The sequence below is a fragment of the Macaca mulatta genome, chromosome 4 (genome assembly GCF_049350105.2).
Source record: "Macaca mulatta isolate MMU2019108-1 chromosome 4, T2T-MMU8v2.0, whole genome shotgun sequence".
Taxonomy (NCBI): Eukaryota; Metazoa; Chordata; class Mammalia; order Primates; family Cercopithecidae; genus Macaca; species Macaca mulatta.
Window position 1 is genome coordinate 11546354 of NC_133409.1, and position 18470 is coordinate 11564823.

Below are 18470 nucleotides of genomic sequence, written 5' to 3' on the forward strand. Positions count from 1 at the left end.
CTCCTCAGAAACAATGGGATAACATCTTTAAAGTGATAAAAAGAAATAAAAGCAGATCAACCTAGGACGACATGTCCAGCCAAAAACAAACAAACAAAAAAATAAAAAAAAACCCTTTAAAATAAATGTGACGTAAATATATATTCTGCCACCTCCAGAGGAAACAAGCAAAAAAACAAAAGAATGTTTCCACAGCAGGCTTCTGTATTAAAAGATGTTAAGGAAAGCTATTTAGGTAGAAGAAAAATAATACCAGATGGAAACTTTAATCCATACTAAGTCACGAAGAGCCCTGGAAATGGCAAATGTCAATGTCAATATGAAATACTTTTATTTATCTAATTTTTAAATTTATTTAAAGGACAATTTGTGTTGTTAATTAAAATAACAGGGGTATATTGTTGTTTCAATGTATGTAGTAGTAAAATTCATAAAAGACAGTAGCAAAAATAATGCAGAGGATAAATTGAAGCATACTGTTAATGAGTTTTTTGCATTATCCATGAAGTTATATAATATTAATACATGGTTGAATGTGATAGTTTAAGGTAGGATATTATAAATCCTAGGGCAACCACAAAAATTTAAACTGAGAGGAATAGATAATAAGAGGAATAGTCCTTTTATCCAAAAGAAGGAAGGAAAAGAGGAATGAAGAATATAAAAGATATGGTGTGAACAGAAAATACATAGCATTATGGTAGACATAAACTGAACCACCTTTTGAGCGTATTAAATGTAAAAGGACTAAGCATTACAAGTAAAAGGCAGAGACTGTAAGTTGAATAAAAACCACAGTCTAAGTGTGTTCTTTTTAGAATAAATACTCTTTAAGTGTAAAGATCTACTTTAAACACCAAAATATGAAAAAGGATATATAGCATGAAAACCTGCATCATAAATAAGCTGGAGTGGTGATGAATGGATGCAGGCACTCTAAAGACTAACAAGTGAATGTGGTGAAATCGAAGAAACAAAAGTATATACATGCTCAATGTACAAAAACGGTTTTTCTGTATACTTTCTATGATCATTTGGAAAATAAAAGTCTTAAAGCAATATCACTGATAATAGTATCAAAATCAAAAAATATTTAGTGATACATTTTACACACTATGCCCAAGGACTCTACACCTTGCACTAGAAAACATTGTTGAGGAAAGAATTAAAAGATCTAAATAAAGAGACACCATGCGTATAGATTAAAAAACTCCATATCACTTCTCATGAAATTGATCTTTGGATGAAACCCACACCCAAGCACTATTGCAGCAGTCGTTTTTTGGGAAAAAAAAAATGGAGGACTCACATACCTTAATATAAAGACATATAAAAATACAAGAATTAAGACATATGGTATTGGCCAAGCCCCTTGACTCATGCCTGTAACCCCAACATTTTGGGAGGCTGAGGCGGGAGGATGGCTTGAGCCCAGATGTTCAAGACCAGCCTCAGGAACAGAGAGAGACCCTCTCTCCACAAAAAATAAACAATTAGATGGATGTGATGACTTGCACCTGTAATTTCAGCTACTCAGGATGCTGAGGGGAGAGGATGGCTTGACCCAGGAGATCTAGGCATGAGTGAGCCTTGATCATGCCCCTGCATTCCAGCCTGGATGATAGAATGAGACTCTGTCTCAAACAAAAACAAAAACAAAACAGGGTATGTATTACTGTCCAAAAGAGTATGCAAACCTAAAAAGAGATGGTCCAGCACCAGACCCACATACATATATGGTAAATTGATTTTCCATATAGATGGCAAAGCAATTCAATGGAGACAAAAATATTTCACAAAATCATTCGGAACCATTTGGATATCCATGACACAAAACAAAAGCAGAACTTGACTTTTGCCTTTCATCTCAACTTTTTTTGAGATATCTCTTCCACCTAAGTGTCAGAGCTGAAACTAAACCTGAAATATGAAAGTTCCATGAGAAAATATAAAATCTTCACAACCTTGTAGAAGGCAAACTTTTTTGAGGCAGGAGTCGGTAAACTCTCACTATAAAAGAAAACAAATTATGATGTGGGCTTTCATGACAACTCATGCTCACCAAAAGTCATTGTTATGAAAATAATTAGGCAAGTAACATATGAGAAGAAAAATGCTCTCTGTCCATATATCTGACAAGCGGCTTGTGTCCAGAAAATAGGAACATTTCTCTCACTCACTGAACAGGCGACAAACAACTTATGGGCAACAGATTGAATAGGCATTTCTTGGGGACAGATTGATGTACACATAGCCGATAAGCAGCTGAAAAAAAAGTCCAATATCTCAGCCGTGAGAAATAAACAATTATAATCATCACAATATGTCACCAAACACCCAGTGGACATGGATATCATTAAGAAAACACCACAAACAGTGGTGTCAGTGATGTGGAGTGAGGATGTGCAACTCTCTCTCATATACTGGTGGAAGTGCAAAATGAAACAACCACTTTGGAAATCAGTCTGATGCTTTCTCCAAAAGTTCAATAAATGCACATTTACCCTACAAACCTGCAATCCTATTCCTGAATATTTACCCCGTGGAAATGGAAACATAAGTCCACAAAGACATCTACAAGAATATTCATAGCAGCTTTATTTTTATAACCCCAAACTGTAGACAACTTCAATGTCAATCAATAAGAAAATGAATAAATAATTTGTGATCTAGTCACACAATGGAATACTCTTCAGCAACAAAAGGGAGCACATTATTGATACTCTCAAATAGCATAGATGAAGCTGAAAAACATTAAGTTAAGGAAAGATACCAGATAACAAAAATGAACATTATGTATCAGTCTATTGATGTAAGGTTCCAGAAAGGTCAAACTAATTTCTGGTGAAAGAAACCAGTATCATTTGCCTCTGGCCATGGGAAGAGAGTAGCAGAGACTGAGCAGTAAAACAAAGTTGTTTCTGGAGTGATGTAAATGTCCTGTATCGTGATTGAAATGTGAGTTACACAAGTGTACATGTTCATCAAAATTCATCAAACTACATCTAAGATCTGTGCATTTGACTATACATGAAAGTGTATCTCAGTTGAAAATAGGTAAAAAATCTCCCTAGAATACCACATTTGCTAACACATCCAGTTGCTTGGAGAATCAGCTTGCTGGAATGGGGAATCTGGGCTTGAGACTGGGTTACCATGTGTAGAGTCTCTACAGAGATAGTGTTGCATTCCCATGGTACATAATACATTTCAAGTTTTCTCAGATAGCCACATATCATGAATGTGAGGATTCTGAGAGGTTGGAGCAACATTCCTGGGAGGAATGAAGGGGAGCACATTTTCCAAGATGCCCCCACACCGGGGTCCTCACTAGCTGTGCTTTTTTTTTTTTTTTTTTTTTTTTTTGAGACTTAGTCTCATTCTGTCGCCAGCCTGCAGTGCAATGGTGCAATCTCGGCTCACTGCAACCTCCGACTCCCAAGTTCAAGTGATTCTCCTGCCTCAGCTTCATGAGTAGCTGGGACTGCAGGTGTGTGCCACTGTGCCCAGCTAATTTTTGTATTTTTAGTAGAGACAGGGTTTCACCATGTTGGCCAAGATGGTCTTGCTCTCTTGACTTCATGATCCACCCACCTTGGCCTCCCAAAGTGCTGGGATTACAGGCCTGAGCCACTGCGCCCAGCCTGTGCCTCTTACTCAATTGTTTTCTGACCCCTCCATAGCCGATGGACCTTTTCAGATCCCATGGTCTACCCAGCCATCTCACTTTATGCTTTGGGTCCCACTGTTCCTTCATCTCATCCCCCTTCTCTCAGTCCTGGAGTTGCTGTGGCCAGTGGAGGATGGGCTGAGAGCAGGAGAGGAGATCCTGCCCAGGAACCAATCCTAGACAAAGAGTATCATACCTGGGAGCTAGCTTTCCAGGACAGCTTTTATAAGTTTTGTAGACTCAAACCCACTTGACCCAACTAAAAATGTATTGACAGTAATACTATTTTCGTGGTTGTTTTTCATTGTAAATGCAGAGCCTTTTAGCTACATGATGAGTACAGAGAGCAAGGGAGGCTGGCCTGGGAATGATATCATGTTGGATGGCATTTCCTCCTTGGAGAAATATATGTTAGTTCCAAATCACATGTTACTATACAGTCCTGTAGAAAGAGATAAAGAGAGCTAGACAGATGTAGATGCATTTGTATGTGCATAACAATCTATAAGACACACATCAAAATTCGTACCTGTTCCTCCAGGGGTATGTGCTTGGCAGAAGGTAGAAGGAGGGTATTCTGGTTCCTTTCTTTTGCACATTTATGTATGATCTCAGTTTTTATATGGAGCGTTGATACGGTTTGGCTATGTCCCCACACAAAATCTCATCTTGACTTGTAATCTCTGTAATCCTCATAATCCCCACGTGTGAAGGGCAGGACCAGGTGGAGGTAATTGGATCATGGGGGCAGTTTCTTCCAAGCTGTTCTCATGACAGTGAGCAAGTCTCCTGAGATCTGATGGTTTTGTACATGTCTGGCATTTCCCCTACTTGCACTTACTGTGTCCTGCCAGCCTGTGAAGAAGATGCCTGTTTCTCCCTTGCCTTCTGCCATGATTGTAAGTTTCCAGAGGCCTCCCCAGCAATGTGGAACTGAGTCAATTAAAACACTGTTCTTTGTAAGTTACCCAGTCTGTCTCAGGTATTTCCTCATAGCAATGTGAGAATGGACTAATACAAGCATATACTACTTTAGACATTTTAAAATAAAAATTATCATCTATCTTTGAAAGGCATGCACAAATGGGAAGATTAGGAACATTTCTGTTGTGGCAATTGTATGTTACCTTTCATGGAAATATTTCAAAGTCACTTGTTAAGACTTTGTTAAAACAAAATGTAGAGGCTGCTGGGTGTCCTTGAATATTCTTCTGCCTCCTATAACTTGTATTACTTTGGAATTTCCAGTGACTTGACAATGAACTACTGCAGGAATCCAGATGCTGACACAGGCCCTTGGTGTTTTACCATGGACCCCAGCGTCAGGCGGGAGTACTGCAACCTGACGCGATGCTCAGACACAGAAGGGACTGTGGTCACACCTCCGACTGTTATCCCGGTTCCAAGCCTAGAGGCTCCTTCTGAACAAGGTAAGAAGTCTGTGTCCAGACATCTATGTGCTTGGACAATGGGATGAAAAGACATGAAAAACCACACTGATGCAGAAGCCTTTAGAGCTACACGGGAGCTCGAGTGTTAGTTGAGGGTCTGCCATGCCCAAGGAAGCCTCAGTGCCGTCCCTGGGAAAGCCAGGGCTGTGACTTTTGGCACCGCTTGTGGGACTAATGACTTTAAGACTGGTACAAAACCTCCAGGGTGCTCAACTTAACCACTCACCTTGTTCTAAAATGGGTTATGTCAGTGTCCCAGTCAAATTCCTATTTTAACATGCTGTCAAGTGTGTGATTCTTTCCAAGCCAATAAGCATTTCCAGTAATTTCTTAAAATAGACAGTGTTTGTTGCAGTCTTCAGCATTGTGGCTCCTGAGGAATGTGGCCCCTCAATCTGTCAAACTAAAGAAACCTGTCATGACTGCATTGATTCCGTATTGTCCTGGGTCTATGTAGCTGCCTGGCTGTCTGTAATCATCTGTTTGTTTGTTTTGTTTTGTTTTGTTTTCTACAGACTGTATGTTTGGGGTTCCTCCTCATTGCTCTGAGACTCTTATTGGGACTTTGAGTCTTGGATCAGGGGAAGCAGAGTTGACATTAGATCTTAAATGATTGGGATAACAAATCCATGGGGGGAAAAAGCCACTTGTACTTGTCCCCTATTTTCTTTCTGCGGACCAATCAACTTGTCTATCCAAGTTACAGAACACCCTGGACTTTTCCTTTGTGTAATTTGGTTGCTTGTGGTTGGTCTGACATGTGAAGGGACCTTGAGCTGGGGAAGCAGCTTGGCCTCCAAGTCCACTGACGACCAGCACCCTGAGATTGCCTAGGGAGGTGGCACAGGGCAGTGATGAAGATCATGAGAGCCACACTGCCCATCATCATATTTGGGCCACTCCTGGGGAGAGCAAGAGGGAAGAAGGAGAGGTTAAGATGATAGGAAAGATTCTACTTGGCCAGTATTATTGTAATGTGGCATAGTGTTCTCTGGATTTAGTGTGAGTTGATAGTTGACTTTTTCCTCGATTGGGTGCTTTTGTCTGTTCTGCAGAAGCATCTTGGTGGCTCCTCTACCTCAAAGTCCCTTGACGGGGTCAGTTCCATTTCTCCACTTCTGGCCTAGTCTGGTATACGCCGCTGACTCTCACTTCCCAGGCTCTCTATCGTTGACAGGCTGCCTTGAATTTAAGCCCAGTCTGACTTACCTGCCTCAGACATCCATGGTAGTGCCTGGGACTCATGCACCTTTGACTCCCATGGAAGGGAAGTGCAGTAGCTTCCCAGGTGCAATTCTGGTGTCCTCACCCACATTGAGGATGTATGAGAATCAGGTTCTTAGAGACTGGAGAAAGAAGCAAGAATGGAACAAGATTTTTCCCAATGGACTGTGAGATTCCCCACCTTGCCTTGATGTAAGACAAGTGAGGTTAACCCCAAGCCTGGTGAGAAGGGTTCCCATCAGACACTGGGAAATCCCGAGGATGGTTTCCTGCAGAAGGATGTGGTTGGTGGGATATTCAGGTTTGACTCGTGCTTGAGAAAGTTAGAGCCTCTGGTTGGAGAAAGAGTTTAATAACTATTTCATTTCCACCAACACATTCAGCACAAATAATAAATAAGTAAAAATAAATAGAAACATTCAGTTTTATTTTGAATAGTAGGAATAGGGTATCATCATTTCTGTAGTTACTCTTTTAGTACAGTGATACATATCTACTGTGGGTAAGGCATACTAGCAGAAATTGAGCTCAGCACTAGAGAAGATGATTGCATTCCATGCCATGCTTCTTTTTTACGAAAGGCTTCCGTAGATAGATTCTCAGAACAACCCATGGCAAATGAAAAGTTATTTGGAAAACTCAGGTTCCAGATTCACTGGAGTGTAGAATCTCTGGTTGGTTGGGGAGGAATTTCCTCTTGCAGATGTTATTAATAATTATATGAATAATTATTAACTATATTAACGTTTATAATTTTGAATACCTTGAAGGGCTAGAGACAACAGAGAAACATTTTTGAACACCCTTTGTAGCCCCTGCACTGTTGTAGACATTGGTGGGTGGTACCAAAGATAGGACACTGTCCCTACCTCCAGAGACCTTGCGGGCTTGCTGCAGAGAGAAGGCAGGGAGGAGGAAAAGAATAGAGGCACATGTGTGTAAATCACCCCCACAGTAGTCGGTTAGTCATGGGAGGCTCCCCAGAGGAGCTGTCCTGAAGCTGGCTGAGAGAAGGCAACATTTCAACATAGGACAGTTACCCTTGCTACGTAAAATCACGTACACACATGCACACATGTGCACACAGAGACTCACATGCAAAAGAATCATTCATGCCTTTCAGTAAACTTTACATGGTTTAGATGATGATGGTGATGATGACGGAGATGATGGAAAGAATGACATCATGTTCTAAACATATTACATCAAGTCAGAATAACAATGAGAAATAGCTATTTGTACCAATCAAGGTCTTCTCAGAAAATATCTCATTCTAATGCCGAACTATACCAATTTCTTTAATCACTTCTCCAACAAAATAGTTAGAAGGTGCTTATATTTCCTTGAAAGGAGAGTGTCCTGTGTTGTTTACTACCACTTTTTAAACTTGGAAAGAAAAATCTAAAAAGTGTTTATGATTTTACTATTTAATTTCACCTTTGAGATGTGAAAAACTAGTGCTTGGAATTCGTCCTGAATTAAACGACACAATTGCTAACTTGGACTCAAAGGTGAATTCTTTCCCACCTTGTGCCACAGCATCCTCTTCATTTGATTGTGGGAAGCCTCAAGTGGAGCCAAAGAAATGTCCTGGAAGCATTGTAGGTGGGTGTGTGGCCCACCCACATTCCTGGCCCTGGCAAGTCAGTCTTAGAACAAGGTAAGAACGGGCCCAGAAACCATCTATACTGTCCTTCCACATAGGCCCCACAAAACCCTTCTACATTTACCCAGAACCCACACAGCTGAGGCATCAGTTCCTGCCTCTATGTTTTCTGAAGGAGGAAAAGATACAGAAAAATAAAAAAATTATATTATCCTAGGTTCTCTGCTTTGAAAACAGCCAAAATTTTCATCTTTGAGGGTTCCTATGAATATCCATTGTCTCACTGTCAGATGAAAAGAAAGGGAAGTTTTTAGAAATGTGACACTTTGCAGTGAGAGAGGACAAGAGCAAACTTATCTACAGTCTATCACAGGCACAGATTTTTTTAAACACTTTTGTGAATCATTGAATTCAATGCCGAGACTACTCATCTATTCACAAACACGTGAACAAATTATAGGTCGTGATCCCCATCAATTAAGATTAATTAGTCCGATCCCACAGAACCTGGACCTTCTGGGTATCACTTCAGTGGAACATGCCTTTCATAAGTTCAGTTTTCTTGGGTATCTCTTAGGAAACAGGCCGCTGTTCTCCCCTAAAGAGACTTCCTTTCACAGGTTTATGAAATGCCATCGACAAACCTGATCACATTGCATTTCACTCTGCTGTCGATTTGATTTTTCTTTACTTTATTGGTTAGAAACTCCCTGTTCTATGGAGCTTTCACCTTCCACATATTTCAGATTCATTCTTTCCTAAACTGTGTGGTGGTCGATGTCCTCATGGATTTATCAACGTGCTGCCATCATGCACTTTTTATCTGTGCTCTCCATTACAATCTGTTTCCGAGTGGCTCACACCATTATTCTGAGCTATCACCTGCCTACGCAGTCCTAGAAAGCAAGTGATTCAAGAAACATCCCCCAAAAGTAAAGGTTCTCAGGTAGGCTCAGAAGACCCTCATGAGTCACTGCTGCTCAGGATCACATCTGGCTCCTTGAAGAGTGATTCATCAGACCTTGTATAGATCTTGTCACAAAAATGAAAGAGACCTCGGGGGACGATCTTGGGCAGGTCGCTTCTGTTGGAGTCCCGGGCTGTGGGGTATAAGCCACGGCTGTAGAGCTTCATGCTGAGTCACTTAGCTTTGCTCTCCTGTGGACAGGCTGTGTCTGTACCTCCCCCAGGCATCAGAAGAAGTGGCATAGATGAGCCCTTCTGAAAAATCCCACTCCTGCAGCCAAAGTTACCACCGTCCTGATATTGGGCTGGTAGCCCTTTCCTTTGGGAATATGAACATGATCAAATTTGAGTGAATCTGTCTTTTTGGCTTTCCATACAATGGAGTAAAATAAACCATCAAATTTGAACAAAGTCTTTGCATGTTTTCTTTCTAGGTTTGGAAAGCACTTCTGTGGAGGCACCTTAATATCCCCAGAGTGGGTGCTGACTGCTGCTTGCTGCTTGGAGACGTATGTTTAACTGACAGGTGGTCTTATCTTCAAGACTTTTTTCCTCTTCCTCTTCCTCCCGCTTTTGTTCCCTCTCGTCTTCCCCTCTTTTCCTCCCCACCTCCCTTCCTTTTCTGGAAGGAACACTAGGAACCAGGGAATGCATGCACAGAAGCCTGAGGCAGAATTTCCAGGGAAATTGGATGAGAGAGGAGGGAAGCGTTTCTAGAGAGAACCTGCAGAGGGGAGACACAGTGCAGGTGATTTTGTGGACCTGGATAAACTGCAGGACAGAGCTGTTCACTACCAGAAGGGTCAGTCTGTATTAGGCCATTCTTGCATTGCTCTAAAGCAATACTGAGGTCAGAAAATTTACAAAGAAAAGAAGTGTAATTCGCTGATGGCTCTGCAGGTTTTACAGGAAGCAGGATGCTGTCATCTCCTCTGCTTCTGGGTGGGCCTCAGGAAGATTACAATCATGGTGGAAGGCAAAGTGGGAGCAGGCATGTCACATGGCCAGAGCAGGAGCGAGAAACAGAGACAGATGTGGTGGGGGTTCCAAGCACTTTTAAATGACCAGATCTTACAAGAACTAAGAGTGAGAGCTCACTGATCACCCTGAAGATGTGGCCCAAGTCATTCAAGAGGGATCCACCTCCATGATCCAAACACTTTCACCAGGCCATACAGCCATCACTGGGGACTACAATTCAACATGAGATTTGGGTGGGGACAAATATACAAACTATATTACAGTCTCTGCCAAAACAGACTGAGAACGTTCCTTAACTGTCAGGTTCCAGCAAATTGTGAATTTTGTTTCTTGCCACTCATAAGTCACTGATTCTGGGTGGCCAAGGGTCTCAGGAAGATAGTGCCAAGGTCACGGCACAGAGGGTACCTGAAGGGGCTGGACCGTATTTTTCTCTTGACATCCTCATCTTTTCTAGGTTCTCAAGGCCTTCCTTCTACAAGGTCATCCTGGGTGCACACCAAGAAGTGAATCTCGAATCTCATGTTCAAGAAATAGAAGTGTCTAGGTTGTTCTTGGAGCCCATAGGAGCAGATATTGCCTTGCTAAAGCTAAGCAGGTACTAACGGTGCTGTCAGTTAAGAAACAGTTATTTGTAGGAGAGGCAGGTTTGGGACAGGTGACAAGGCACATAGGGCACTCGCTGTGCTGGCGACTCTGGAGGGCAGGGTGTCAGTGCAGACAAGGATGGTCTGGCCTGGATGGGAAAGCATGGGGCAGGGGCCAGAGCTGCTCTTCTGGGCCTGACCACAAGCCTGGGGTAACGTCTTTGGGTCTGTGAACCGATGGGTGATGTTCTGGGATGCTTTGACACTCTAGGAAGGTGAGAAGGGTCTTTCTGGCTCAGCCTAAACAGTAGCTGATCTCCCTTCTGCTCCCCAGTCTCCTCCCCACCATCCCAGCAAATGTGCAAATACAAGGTCTCTGCTCCTTACGATCCTCAGAGAGGTAGGGTGCTCTGATGGCTTGAACAAGTAATTTGGAACTTTTGAATTTTGGAGGAGTTCTCTGATAGGCTGATACATTTTGAGTTTAGAGTTTCCACCCACATCCCCACACCCCTAGAGTGCTCCACCAGGGAACCTGTAGACTGAGGACTTCTGCACCACAGATGTCTGGTGCCCAGAAGCAGAAAGTGTGTCTGCTTCAAAGTTGGTGGCAATGATGATTCTTGGTCAGAGTCAGAACAGGGCATTTCTCATATCCAGTCCTTTATCCGCTTGAACTTACTAAAGTAGAATCAGGTCTAAAAACCAGAGTTCTAATGTTTGAGAGTTCCTGGAACTCTAAGATATATAAATGTTCTTTGAAAACACACCATTTTGTTCATGCAAGGTGCTTATTTCCAATCCTCTTTCATTTGATGGCTAGCATTTTACTGGATTTTTACAACCATGGTTTAGTAACATTCACTGAGGAGGAAGTGAAGGATCCAGATGGAGCAACTTGCTCTGGGCACACAACACATTTGCAATTTTATACCCTCTTGATGATGTCTCAGCCAAACATTCTGCCCAGTCATCAATGCCCTCTTCAATTAATATGAAAGGACACACTTGGCATGGGATTCCAGTTGTGCACAGAATATACATGAGAAGTACACCTTTGTCATCCCTACTTTCAAAGGCGAGCGCCACCCTCAGCTTCTTGCAGGCCACTGATGCCTTTCAAATGAAACCTTGTGTCTGTATAGTCCATAGGCAACCACAGGCAAATGTGAGGGTGAAACGCTGTGTTCTATGTTGTTCTGTGTCATTGAAGCAAGGCAGTGCCAGCTCAGAGGGCTCTGGAACCTCAAGGTAAGGATGCCTAGTTGTAGATACTGCAGCTCCCAGCTGGGTAGTCAAATATAACTGCTAATACTTCCCTTATAGGCCTGCCATCATCACTGACAAAGTAATCCCAGCCTGTCTGCCGTCTCCAAATTACGTGATCACCGTCTGGACTGAATGTTACATCACTGGCTGGGGAGAAACCCAAGGTGAGATCAATTCCATTGCCCATGTAACAAATTGTTTTGGACCTACAGTGCATGTTACAAAATGAGCATTTTAGAGATCTTTGTAAAATTCCTATCCATGAACGTTGTCCAACCCTCCTGACTTTGCCTGGGCACCTGTCTGTGTCTCCATAATCAGTCTTCAAGGGATGTGGGCAAGGGGAGAGAGGCCATTTCTTTGAGTCTTTCTCTTTTTTTGTTTTCAGCATCTTTTTAAAAATGATTGTATGTTTCCCTTACACCAAAAACAAGCAAAAAGCCAGTAGATGTCTTTGAGTCTCTTAATTATAATTTCAGCATTCATATTGCTTCCCAAGTAAGTGGGGTTTTCACCCAGCCCTCAAGTTAAGGGTGTTAGATTATTTTTCATGTGAAATTAGCCAGACTGGGTTTCTAAACATGGTGCAAAACAATAACGACAAAAGTTATAATTAAACTAGTCTTCTTCCCAAATACCCACATGTCTAACGTGTGTGGGAGGGTGTTAGGCAGGCGACCTACATCTGGGGAAGAGGCAGACAGGCCCCGTGGCCCCAAGTCTAGGATGGCATGTGGTATTGGTTGATGGGTGAGAGCAAGAGAGGGAACACTTGTGCAGGATGTGGTATCAGCACCTGTACTACACCTTAGGGATTCCTTCTCTTTGCAGTATACCCTGACAATAATTATATCCATCAGCCTTACTCCCTTGGCAGCAGGAAAACTAATACTCTTAATGTCTCAGTTCCACTTTCTTAGAGGTGCAGGTGAGGACATAGGGAGTCTGGGGCCCTGGAAAAGCGTTCTGACTCTGCCGCTAGCCAGATAGACCTGAACTAGACACGTTACCTCTTTGTATCACTTGGCTCTAATCCCTTATCTGTGAAACCAGCATTTTCAAGTGGTGCTTTGCACATCAGCCTTTTGTATACACTTTCATTTAATAAAAAATTTTTTGGGTTTTTTGAAAAGGTTAAAAACCACTGGCCTAGCTAATTTCAAAGCTGGGTTTCCTTTTTCTGTCCCTTTCCTATTACATTTAAAACCTCACCTCCTTGACTTCTTGTTCCCTTTTTCTGCACTGCAGTCTGGGAACACTGAGGCCAAATAAAAGGAAACTTGGCTTGAGGGACACCTATGGGTGTGCCAGGCTGCTCCTGGTGTTTGCATATTTTAAAATTTAAATACTAGAAACCTCTGCATGTTAGGTATTATTTTTTCCATTTTACCATTGAGGAAGCTGGGGTTCAGAGAAGGTGCAGGGTGACAAACCTGAACTGGAACTCTGACTCCCACCTATAAGCTGTGGGGACTTAGAAAAGTCATGAGCTCTCACTGATTGTTTCCTCAGCTGATGTGGGCTGCAGGGCTGTTATGGGGGAAATAATAAGAAAGTGCATCAAGTGCCGAGCACATTCTAAGCACTCCATCGTGGCAGCTCCTACTACTAATACAGAATAGAGTTGAATCTAACATGACTCCTTGCAAGTGACAGAAAATCCAACTCAAATTGGATTAAGCAAAACAAGAGAAATTCTTAGTGAGCTGAAAAGCTTCAGGCTCACATGAGGCCCCAGATCCCAGGCATTCCTGATCATGGAGTAGGCACTATTTGGGGCACAAAGGTGACACCCCCATTGCTGCAGATGCTGTCATGGCTCTAGCTCTGCTGAGAAAGAATAAGAAAGGCCACTCTCCCCATTACATGAACAATAGTCTGCCCACTCTGAGAGACTGAAATTGGGTCATGGTCCTGCCCCTGAGCCCGTCACTGATTGGCTCTGACCTGCATCAGCTGTTCCATGCTGGAAGTAGAGGCAGGACCCCATTCATACCCAGAAGGGAGCAAAAGGTATCCCTCACCAAGATTATGGGGTGTAGGGTGAAAGGCTGCTGGGCAGCCAGAAAGCAAACAGATCCTCTACAATACTTCAGCTGATGAAAGCATGAAGCTAAAATCATAAGGATCTGAGTGCAAGTTCTGGCTGTCCCACCTTCCATGTGACATTGGGCAGTTATTTAATCTCTTTTAGCCTCAGCTTTCTCATCTGTACTTACATATAAGGTGATTGTGAGGATGAAGATTATGCATCTTCATCCTCACCTTCCAACACAACCATCATCCTCATCACCATCATCAACACGATCATCATCATTACTACCACTACCACCATCATCACTACCACTACCACTACCACCATCTTCACCATCACCACCACCATCGCCAATATCATCACTCTCAACATCATCACCACCATCACTATCATCACCACCATCATCATTACTACCACTACCACCACCATCACCACCATTCCACCACCATCACCATTATCATTACCACCACCATCATCACCATCACCATTACCATTATTACCTCCACCATCATCACCATCACCATCACCATTATCATCACCATCATCATCAATACTAAAACCATCATCACCATCACCATCATCACCATTATCACTACTACCACCATCACCATCACCACCATCATCATAAATAAACATCACATAACCGGCGTGTAGCTGGGCATTGACCATAGAGCCCACTCGCTGTTTCCTCCCTCCACCCCCATCCACACATTTCTAACCACCATCCTGCACTGGCTCCCTGTCTCCTCTGGTCTCACCCACATGTCCACTGAGAAAATGATTCTCAGAACGCTAACTAGACCAGGAGGAGTCACACAACATAACTCAGGTCTGTTTATCCATTTTCTATATGTTGATGACATCAGATTAATGGGTGTTCTCAGCTTCTCAGAGGGAGGTCGAAATTCTCCCCTTCTCCCCTTCATGTTTCCAGAACTCCCTTCAGTTGGATATTCCAAATGCAGAGTAGGGGTTGAGGCCAAGGGGCTCTTCCATGTCAGCCCCATCTGCAATGACTGAGCTGGTCCTGCGGCCCTCTCCCCAGGGCCCAGTCAGGGAGGGCTTCAATCCTCAGGTCACCTGTGGCCTACCCTGCCCTCAGAGGTGCCATCTCTATGTTGGCCACTGGATGGCAGCTCATACTCACAGACTGCATCAATTTCCTGGCAACTAGTGGTGGGTTTACCCCCTTATCAGGATGTTTGCCTTGCTCTGAGAGCAGATCCAAAAGCAGTGATATCTAACTTAATTTTCAACAAAATATTTTGAAAAGGGTGCTCCCTCACACATCTACACAGTCCAGGTCATGCACCCCCTGCCTGGTGCTTGGTAGTCAGGAGGAGCTTCCTCCATGCAGCTCCTTCCCAGCTAGGGCTGGGAAGAGCCTCTTCCATGCTGCTCATGTAAACTCCAGATTCAGTGTCAGTTTTCTGAACCTGAGACAATGATCTAAATGCAGTCCAAGACTCTGAGGGGGGAAAGAGTGCCTCAGCTCTTGCCTGTGTCACGCTCGCAAAGCAAAAGATTTTGCAAAATTCTAATGAAAGCTGGGCTTGCAAAATTGGAAAACTAGATTATTTGTGAGAGCACTGAGACATCCCTGGGCGTGTCCATCTGGAAAAACAGCATTCCCTCTGGCAATTTAGCAGATGTTCTGCAATTTGGCAAAGGAAATAAAGCAGTTTTTCACAAAAGAAAAACTACAACTGGGAGAATTGCCCCTAGTTGTATTTCTTCTCCCTAATTGTCAAGGAAGTGTAAATCAGAAAATGAATCAGGACAATTTCTCTCTACTATGTTAGCTAATATTTTAAAAATTGAATACTCACAAGGGTGAGGCGAAGTAATTGTTTCCAGTAACATTTTATACCGTCACACCCTTTTAGAAAATAATTTGGGAGAGTTACTGCGAGACAGAAGTATGTCTATGTAATTATGGGAGCTTAGACTTAAAATAATAAGAAATGAGAATGAACTTTATGAACAAATATGTGGAAGGTTGGAAGCAAGAGTGGGACCAATGTGCTTGGGGAGGAAGCATTAGGGCAGTGACTCCACAGACCCAGGCTCAGGCTGAACTACACAACCTCCTTACGCCTCAGTTTCCTCAACTGTAGAACAGGAATGATGAAAGTGCCTGTTTCATAGGACGGTTGTGAGGATGAAGTGACATACACCACATTAAGAGCTCGTGCCTGGAAAGGTTAATTCTTAGTAAATGATGGCTATTCTTTTTTATTGCGATAAAATATACACAACGTAAGAGTTACTATTTTAACTATTTTGGCGGGTACCACTGAGTGGCATTCGGTACATTCACAATGGTGTGCAGCCATTGCCATATTTTCAGAACGTTTTCCTCATCTCAAAACGAAACCTCATGCCCGTTCAGCAGTCACTCCCCATTAAAATATTAGTTATGAAGATTGTAGCATTATTTTTAAAACTCGTGATATAACAGTGATTGAAAAAATCAGTACGTAAAATTGTGCATTATGATGTCAGTAGTAAAGAAGCCTATAAAAAATCTGAAAAAAGTATATAAAAAGAATAGCAATTGCATTTCTCAGACACTCTTTACATTGTAAAAATCATTTTTGGACTTTCAACACAAAAGCAAAAAGTACACAAACAACCACCAACCTGAAAGCACTATGACAAAGCCCAGCTAGTTAAATCCAGGTCTCAGGAACACAGAATCACATATGATGTTTACACTCTCCAGGGTCAGAGCGGCACTGGGAGCTGCCTTGTGTTCTGCAGCCTCACGGACAGGCAGGAGGTCCAGCGCCGCTGCTCTGTTCTTCTGGTTTCCTCCTAAACTTGTTTTGGGTGCAGTAACCATTTCTTTCATCTTTTTAAACACAGGTACCTTTGGGGCTGGCCTTCTCAAGGAAGCCCAGCTTCATGTGATTGAGAATACAGTGTGCAATCACTACGAGTTTCTGAATGGAAGAGTCAAATCCACCGAGCTCTGTGCTGGGCATTTGGCCGGAGGCACTGACAGATGCCAGGTAAGAAAAGATCAAGAGACCAAAGTTAGTCTTGTGCTCTTCCATCTCGGTCTCAGCCCCTTAGACTTCAGTCCCAAAGTGACAAATTCTAGAAGGATTTGTCAATGTTAGACCCCAGTTTAAGTGTTGCTCACAAACTCCCTAGATCTGTCCCTGAATGCGTATTCAGATAATCTAAGGAGATGTCTTGGGGCTTGGGTTTGAGATCTGTAGCAAGGGAGTTTTAAGTGCCGTAACTACCTCAGGTCACTCACCCTCCTGGGGTGTGCTGGTGGCCAGGGACTAAAGTGGTGACTTTTCTGGTAGGGAAGGAGGTAGAGGGTACAGGACACAGACCAACTGCACACACTTTACAGTGATGCCCAGGCTAGGCCAGTCTAAAGGAAACACCAACATAGGAAGGGATGTGTGCAGGATTCACAAGGGGTTTTTTACTCCCAGGAGAAACTAAGTGGTGTGGTTTCACTGAATAGACTTTGCTAAGTACTCAAGCAGTGCAGATGCTCGAGTAATATGCTCATAAGTTCCTTTCCGATTTCAATTACCAGGAAAATATACATGTGGATAATAGACGAATGCCATAATAAAAGGCTGGCAAGCTAACCCTCACCTGAATTTTTCCCTACCTCTGTTTAGGGTGACAGTGGAGGGCCTGTGGTTTGCTTCGACAAGGACAAATACATTTTACGAGGAATAACTTCTTGGGGTCCTGGCTGTGCATGCCCCAATAAGCCTGGTGTCTATGTTCGTGTTTCAAGCTTTGTCACTTGGATTGAGGGAGTGATGACAAATAATTAATTGAACAAGAGACAGAGTGAAGCATTGACTCACCTAGAGGCTAGAATGGGGGTAGGGATTTAGCACGCTGGAAATAACGGACAGTAATCAAACGAAGACACTGTCCCCAGCTACCAACTATGCCAAACCTCAGCATTTTTGGTATTATTGTATATAAGCTTTTCCTGTCTGACTGCTGGGTTCTCCAATAAGGTGACATAGCTATGCCATTTGTTAAAAATAAACTCTGTACTTATTTTGATTTGAGTAAATTTTGGTTTTGGTCTTCAACATTTTCACGCTCTTTGTTCATCCCACAAATTTTAAATGGGCAGACTGAGGGGGTTTAGCTGCTTTTGATAAGGAACAGCTGCACAAAGCCCTGAGCAGGCTGCAAGGTCACAGAGGGGAGAGCTGAGAAGCCCTAGGAAGTTGTCCATGCATTTACCTCATCAGCTAAAGAGAGCTTGACACACATTTTTACTGTCTTTATTTCTAACACTGAGGTGAATGTTTTCAAAGCTGCAACATGTATGGGGAGTCATGTGAACTAGTTCTGTTATTGGGAATGAAATCTGTCACTGGCTGCTTGACTTGAGCCCCGGAGTACAGAGCAGAGAGATGTATATACCATGGAGTGAATCGGGCCATGGACGTGTAACACAAGACCAGCTGAGAGTCTGAATGTTATTCTGGGGCATATGTGAGTCTAGGACTGGTACCAAGAGCACATAAATGAACAACAAGCAAATATTGAGGGTAGACCACTTGTTTCCCATTGCTAATTGCCTGCCCGGTTTTGAAACAGTCTGCAGTACACACGGTCACAGGAGGATGACCTGTGGCAGAGACACATGTTTAGAAGGAAGAGAAAGGGAAAATGTACATTC

General features: G+C 42.9%; 1 protein-coding gene across 12 annotated transcripts in view; it reads left to right on the forward strand.

The window, feature by feature from the left end:
- Nucleotides 1–17852, forward strand: part of LPA (lipoprotein(a)) — a 185552-nt gene extending 167700 nt beyond the window's left edge. For 11 of the 12 annotated variants that reach the window (XM_077999211.1, XM_077999216.1, XM_077999215.1 and 8 more), the window contains 7 exons: nucleotides 4919–5100; nucleotides 7885–8005; nucleotides 9352–9426; nucleotides 10356–10496; nucleotides 11812–11918; nucleotides 16658–16803; nucleotides 17440–17852. In XM_077999211.1, the coding sequence (XP_077855337.1) occupies nucleotides 4919–5100; nucleotides 7885–8005; nucleotides 9352–9426; nucleotides 10356–10496; nucleotides 11812–11918; nucleotides 16658–16803; nucleotides 17440–17601 (934 nt within the window). In that variant the 3' untranslated portion in view covers nucleotides 17602–17852. Of the gene's footprint in view, nucleotides 1–4918; nucleotides 5101–7884; nucleotides 8006–9351; nucleotides 9444–10355; nucleotides 10497–11811; nucleotides 11919–16657; nucleotides 16804–17439 lie in introns of all 12 variants that reach the window. The other variant, XR_013416145.1, reaches the window with a different exon arrangement.
- Nucleotides 17853–18470: the final 618 nt, after the last annotated feature.